Below are 7,358 nucleotides of genomic sequence, written 5' to 3' on the forward strand. Positions count from 1 at the left end.
TGTTAGATTTGGTTAATGAACTGAAATATTTATACAAAAATGGTTTTTAAACAAAAAATGATGTAAAACGTGTGATTGTAGATACTTTTTGTTGTGATTTACCAGCTAAAAGTTTTGTTCTGAAGACCAAAGGTCATACAGGTTTTTTTTCGTGCACACGATGTACAATTGAAGGCATTTATTCTGAACATAGAGTATGTTTTCTTGGTGTTGATTTTACCTATAAAACTCACTTAGATTTTATTAACAGAATAGATAAAGAATATCATATGACAGATAACATTCCCATTATTACTGAAATACCTGAAATAAACCTCGTTGACAGTTTTAGCCTTGACTACATGCATCTTGTATGCTTGGGAGTAACAAAAAAATTAATTTTACTATGGCTTGGTATCATAAAAAATGCTCCTACTTCTGTAAGAATTCAAAGTAAAAAGATTATAGATATTAATAAACAAATGTTATTTTTAAAACATTCAATATGCAGTGATTTTTCTCGACTTCCAAGGGGTATCAATGAAGTTCTTAGATGGAAGGCGACAGATTTTCGTCAGTTTTTATTATATACAGGTCCAGTTGTTTTAAAAAGTATTATTAATGATAATTGTTACTTACATTTTGTTTGTTTACATATTAGTTTTCGGATTCTTTTAACTCAAAATAGCAGTCCAGACCTTATTAAATTTGTAGAACAATTACTTATATATTTTATTAATGAATTTGAAGAATTATATGGTAGGGAATTTTTGTCCCTTAATATACACGGTTTACTACATATTGTTGAAGATTATTACAAATATGGGCCTCTAGATAATTGTTCATGTTTTCCGTTCGAAAATTGTATGAAAACCTTAAAAAAAATGATACGGAAACATGAAAAACCACTGGAGCAGGTTATGAATCGTTATAATGAATTTCAGACTTTCTGTAAATCTAATATTCTTAATATTCCTGTGAATTCTATTGAATATTTAAAGCAACATAATAGTGGCCCATTGCTTGAAGAATGTACTGGACCTCAATTTAAAATTGTTATTAAAAATAATATTAAAATAAATATTAAATCTCTATCAGATTGTTACATTGGATTTACTTTTAATGGTAGTCTTAGTATTTTTAAAATTGTCAATGTTTGTTTAAAAAAAAGTGATAAGTCTAAAGTATTTATTGCTAAACAGTTTAAAAATATTCGACCATTTTATAAAACACCAATTAATAGTTTAAAGTTAGGTATAGGTACTGTGAATGAATTCTATGAACCACTTATTACTATTGATATAGAGAAAAATGAATATTCAAAATATTTAATTTTAAATAATTCTCTGGTGGCCGGTAAAGTTGCTTTTCCAATTCTGCATTCTGATACTAATTAATTTTAGCTGTTATTTCTTTATATTCTAAGTAGTTAATCATATATATTATGTACATTGTACAAGTTAGGTTAGGTTAGGAGATTACTAAGTAGATAGGTATAGGTTCTAATGTTAAGATTGCCGAGAAAAAGTTTTTATTAATTAAAAAATAATGATAGTAGTTTGGTGTAATTTTTGTAAATTAAAATGAAATAACCTGCTGATAAATGTTATTACTTAATTAATATTTTTAAATATTAATTAATTTACCAAACATAGGTATATTGGTATGTATAAATTAATAATTCCCTACAAATTGCAATAAAATATATAATATGTACCCTTGTATACACCTATGTATATTAATATTATAATGTATATTATATTAGTCAGAAGTTCATTAATTGTTTGATACATTATTAGTAGGTTAAGTTATTTTGTAGGTACTTATACTATTTAACATTTTGGTTTGTTTTGATTTAGATACTTTTAATAAATATAAATAATGAATGTAACAAAATATTCAGTTGTGCATTTTTATGATGATAACACAGTCGAGGCTGTACCTAAATTTTGGTTTCGCAAAAACAATGGTACATGTGCATGGCCAAAAAATACAAAAAATTTTCATAAACTTGTTGAAAAACACTGTATTCCAAATGAAATGGAGTATAATTTCCTAGAAGCTCGAGAGATGTGTTCAGGAATAGGTAATTTATGTTAATAATAAATAATGTAAATTGGTAAACATATTTTAATGTTATTTTGAATAATTCTTCATTATTTAGAATCCCTGATAAAAGCTAGAGAGAAAGCAAAAAAAGCAATGTTTGTTTCTGACTTTTCTGATGATGATGATAAAGCTAATCGAAAGTTCAAGCATAAGAAAAACCCATATTCAACAGCAACTTTAAGTTCATGTCCAATTTATTTAGGTAATATATGTACTCATTTATTTATACCTTCCTATTCAATATATTGTGATAAGGTTTTTGTATCAGTATATTATCTGTACATTTATAAACATTTATAGGTTCTGAAATTATTGAAAATAATACAACAATTAATACCTTAACCAAACCAAACACTAAAATGATTAATCATGATGCACAATATCAGTCACCTTCTCCAAAAAAATGTAAACAAATTATTGAAAGCAAACCTAATGGTTGGTCTCCATCTCCCCATAAAGCATCAGCTTCAAGTAATTATATGTACTATAATAGTAATACAAATTATTTATTAAATATTTAAAAATTTTAACTATATATATTTTCATGTCAGTGATCTTAAAAAATATAGTATTCTAAACAATGTTTTCCTTAATAAATTAAATGACATTGGCAATGTATTTTAATAATAATTCAAATTCATAAATTATAATATGGTGATATTTTATTAAACATATTATAAATATAAGTATTTATATTATCATTTAATTTCATTTTCCAGAAGTAGTAAGAAAACTGTCTTATTATGATAAAAGTCCTAAGCCAACATCTATTAAAAAAACAGGTTAGATATATAGCCCATATATATATATATATATATATATGGGCTATATATATATAGGTTTATGTATTATATATATTTACTTATTACCCATTCAATAAATGTAAATTTTATTATTATACTTGGCAGTAAAACAATTGACAATTTTCGATAAACTATTATCAGATGGAGACGAGAACATGACTGTAGATGGCGCAGATGGCAAAAATAAATACTCCTATTTCATCATCAAAAGCAGAAATTATTAACTCTTCAGTGACTGATATGAGTCAAGATAAAAGTATTTATATTTCTAAAAAGTGTAATACTCATATAATATATATTTATTACTGGAATAAAAATGAATAAAATAGAACTGGATAAATGTGACAAATCACATTTTTGAAAAAAAAATTATTTAAATTTACTATTTTGTTTAGACAATTTTAACTTAATTCATTAATCACATTTAAATGTTATTGTTTTTATGATTCACTTTTTATCTAAATTGTCATTAACTTTTTTTTCATGTAAAACACAAAAATTAAATCAATATTTTACGAGCAAAAAGGGCAATCCTCTAATTTCTATATAATGATAAACTACCATCATCTAATGTCACAAAAAAATTTTGTATTGTTTTAATTGGTTTATATCACTATACATAATAATTAATAACTAATAACTAACTTTTAATTTGTTATTGTAGGTTCACAAAAAATGCTAAAAGCCGTATTGAGAAATATTATATACTTACAAACTGATATAAAACATATTGAAATAAAGCAAAATGAAATATTAAATAAATTGGAATCTATTGAATCAAATTATGGAAATTTTAAGAAACAGGATGATACAAATAATGTTAATGAATTAGAAGAGTGCAATTTTCCTATAGAAGACTTATATAATTTAAATATTATAGAAGATCGAATAAAAACAAATTTTAATTTTAAGAAATGTTTGGTATGTATTTAGTGGTAAAATATATCAATATTTTTAGTTAAAATATTATTGTAAAATTATAAATTATTATTTAGATTACAAATGGTTTAACTTTATACTAGAACATGAAACTTATTGTTGATATCCCTCCCATTTTAGGTACATAATATATTATATGGTTTAAATTTTAAGAAATATTATCAATTCACTGTAGTAATTAATTAAATTATTGTGGTTATCAACTTATTTTCACTTTAAACTATTTTTTAAAGTAGTTATACAATATTTAATATATATTATAACATGTATTCCTTTCATTTTTATAGATTCAATATTTATCATATTTGGGAGTGTTGCGTGCCGTCGCTCAATCGTATTTGATAGTTAAGTTTTTAAGGATAATACTTCAATAAAAATACTTAATTGTAATTTAAACTGTTTATTCAATAAATTTTCTAAGTACAAAACATTAATTTGAGAAATAATGTGGCGTGAAGGTGCTTGCGACTGTACATGTAAACCACATCTGAATATTGGTCTGTTCCCAACCCCCTTATATACTTAGGTTTGGCGAAGATCAAACGTGCCGCGCTGGGCGATAGTTGTTTTCAACTATATTAAATAATTTGTCACTAGCCCGCTATTTATTACCTAGATGACCTCATTCGCACATATTCCATATTTGTCGCGACTTTTTCCCAGTTACATTTCTACATATAACCATGCGATTCACATATAATATATGTACTTGTTTACCTTCTGACTTTTAACTAAAATTCATTTCTATTTTTACGAATGCGAATATTGTGTTAATAATAATCATTTTCTTGATATCTACTATTTATGACCTACATGGTCCCGTCCATGTCGTATGAGTTGTAAGGACCTACATTCATGTATGTCCGCAACAGGAGGTAATAATATTAATTGTACTATGAAAAGAATACTGATGAAATTATTTACTGACAATTTACTGTCTCTATTTTCTTATAATGGGAAAAAAGGAAAAAAGAAATTTTGTGATCTTATTATTTGTCCTGTTATTTTTGGTTAGATTATTAATTGAATGCTATATCTTCGCATTTAAATACATGTATTATAGTTTATTTATTATTATTTTACAGATGCTGTAAAATGTCAATCTAAATTTATGAATGTTTCACAAAACGAATTGGAAAGTAGAATCAAGTACCATTTAGCACAAGCACCATTTAACATTAAAAAAAATGATAAACTTGGCATAAATGCTGCAGCTGCAGACTAAAATTGTCAATTATTGCCATTTATTTTATTTTTAATTTTCTGAAATTAACACACATTCATTTTTCAGACAAAAAAAAAAAATTAAAAAGTATTATTAGTTTTTTTTTTATCAAATCCTGCTCTAAAAATATAATTTGTTATGTTTAAAATTTGTTTTTATTATACAAGTTTGTATGTTTATTAAGCTGTATATTCAATATAATTTTTATTTATTATAATATATAATATTATAATAGATTCTAATAAATAAAGGTGTTTCTATTAATATGTTATTTTAATTTTAAAACTTACCTAATCCTACTTTTAGTATTAATAACATTTCAAGTATTTTATATAGTGGTTAAACAAATCCTATTATATTTTTAAATATTTAATTTTTATATTTATTAAATATTGGAATTTAAATTTAAAAGAAAGTTTATTGTCAACATCAGATAAATATTAGAAATGGGTTCAAAAATCAACTTTCAATGTTTATTAAATATTTATGAATGAAAAATCAATGTTGATCAAATATAAAATGTTTAATATAAAATGTTAAATAAAAGTTAAATATATATATGTTGTGTGGGATAGCGTGCATTTTTTTTATTAATATTAACATCTTTACTTCCACGGAGGTTAGACGTTATTAATTTAATTGAACATTCAGCCTGTTGCTGTCTAAGATTAAAAAACATAAATAAAAGTATATAAATACATTATTTATTGTATAAATACAAATTATTATTTATGATTATTATTAATATATTACCTGTCTTGAAGAGCAAAATTTGCAATATTTTTGGTTTTATAGTGTTGTATCACCCAATAATCCTCTCCTGATAAAGTAGGAGATTTAAAAGTATAGGTGTTTCCATCTTCATTTATTGAAATGCTGTCTGTTAAATTAGTATCTTCAAATTTGCCAGATGTTATAACAGCGTTTAGTTTATCTTTATATGTTATAGTATGTGCATGTATAAAATAAATTGAAAAATTATTAATAATTACCATTTAAAGAACAGTCGTAAAAAATAAATGATTACATTTCCATTATTAATTCATTTTTAAATAGTTTGTTTGCAAAAGTGAACTCACATACAGTCCTAGTATTCTATGTATCTATTTATAATATTAGAAGGAACTCTTATTAAAATACGTAAGTTTTATTTATTTTTTTTACCATAATCATATTATTACTTTTTAGTAATTGTTCAATGTCTGTTAAATTCTTTTTAGTATATAACAGAACGTATTCATGAATAGAACCTAATAGTGTTTCAGAAAGAACTCTTATTAAAATATGTAGTTTATTTATAATATATATATATATATATATATATATATATTATTATATATATTATTATGTATTTATAATATATTATTTTTATTTCAAACGATTAATTTTTGGATAAATGTATAAAAGTTTTTAAAAAATCTAAATTATTAAAACCATATAAACTATTATTATATTCTTTTAAATACAAAAAAAATATAACTTAAAAATAAATAATATTAAACTAACTAAAAATGTACTAGAAAATAACTTAAAAAATAAATAATTTTCTGTTTTTATATAGTTAAAATGATGAGAAGAATGATTTATAAGAAAACTTGAATGGGTGTAACTGGAGATGGGTTAATTGAAGTAGAACGATTTAAATCAATTTCTTAGACATTCATCTTACAAAATGTGAATCAATTCATAGATTTCAATCAATTTTTTAAAAATAGTCTAAATTTGTTAATTAATAAATTAGAAAAAGCAACTCAAAATACGTCAATTTAATTTAATTTACATGTAGATTGTGTATACGAAAATTTGATATTACACGAAGAACGTGACGTATCTTTCAAAACCATGAATGTAGCAGCATATATATATTAGTAATGTTTCTGTAAATGTGTTTAGTTTAAATGATAAGGATATTATTTTTCCATTATATATTAATAATGCTAAATGTAATAATCATTTCAATTTATTTTATTTAACTCATGATAAAACATCTCATTACAATTTTATTAATAATTTTTCAAGATTAATATGAAATCAAATGACTAAACATAAATCTAAATTAATTATACGTAAAAGATGTTTTAGAGTTTTTAATAATTGACCTTGCAAAAATAAATGTTGGGGTATTTCTGGACTAAAAAAACATAAAATTATTTGCAATAAGAATAAGCTTGGACGACCTATAATGTTTGATACTAATGATAATGATTTCACTTATTTTAAAAATTATCAAAAAATACAGAGAATACCTATTGTCATTTATTCAGATTTTGAATGTTTTTTAAAACGTATTTAAAATACATCAC

At 23.1% G+C, this 7,358-nt stretch overlaps 2 protein-coding genes across 3 annotated transcripts; both read left to right on the top strand.

Annotated features, from left to right (window-relative positions):
* Positions 1 to 1,738: 1,738 nt before the first annotated feature.
* Positions 1,739 to 3,701, top strand: LOC112680767. 2 transcript variants are annotated; one of them, XM_025550953.1, is made up of 6 exons: positions 1,742 to 2,065; positions 2,144 to 2,290; positions 2,389 to 2,493; positions 2,808 to 2,870; positions 2,997 to 3,147; positions 3,556 to 3,701. In XM_025550953.1, coding segments are annotated over exons 1-4 (459 nt in total). In that variant the 5' UTR covers positions 1,742 to 1,860; the 3' UTR covers positions 2,810 to 2,870; positions 2,997 to 3,147; positions 3,556 to 3,701. The 2 variants fall into 2 exon arrangements, with proteins under 2 accessions (XP_025406739.1, XP_025406738.1); XM_025550954.1 differs by lacking the exons at positions 2,808 to 2,870; positions 2,997 to 3,147; positions 3,556 to 3,701 and having other exon boundaries at positions 1,739 to 2,065; positions 2,144 to 2,229; positions 2,271 to 2,290; positions 2,389 to 2,471.
* A 962-nt stretch (positions 3,702 to 4,663) lies between these two features.
* LOC112680768 lies at positions 4,664 to 5,101 on the top strand. The gene is made up of 2 exons (XM_025550956.1): positions 4,664 to 4,840; positions 4,916 to 5,101. Exons 1-2 carry the CDS (start codon positions 4,690 to 4,692, stop codon positions 5,053 to 5,055), a joined length of 291 nt encoding a protein of 96 aa, XP_025406741.1. The 5' UTR covers positions 4,664 to 4,689; the 3' UTR covers positions 5,056 to 5,101.
* Positions 5,102 to 7,358: the final 2,257 nt, after the last annotated feature.

This window comes from Sipha flava, unplaced genomic scaffold (assembly GCF_003268045.1).
Source record: "Sipha flava isolate LNK unplaced genomic scaffold, YSA_version1 18078_pilon_pilon, whole genome shotgun sequence".
Taxonomy (NCBI): Eukaryota; Metazoa; Arthropoda; class Insecta; order Hemiptera; family Aphididae; genus Sipha; species Sipha flava.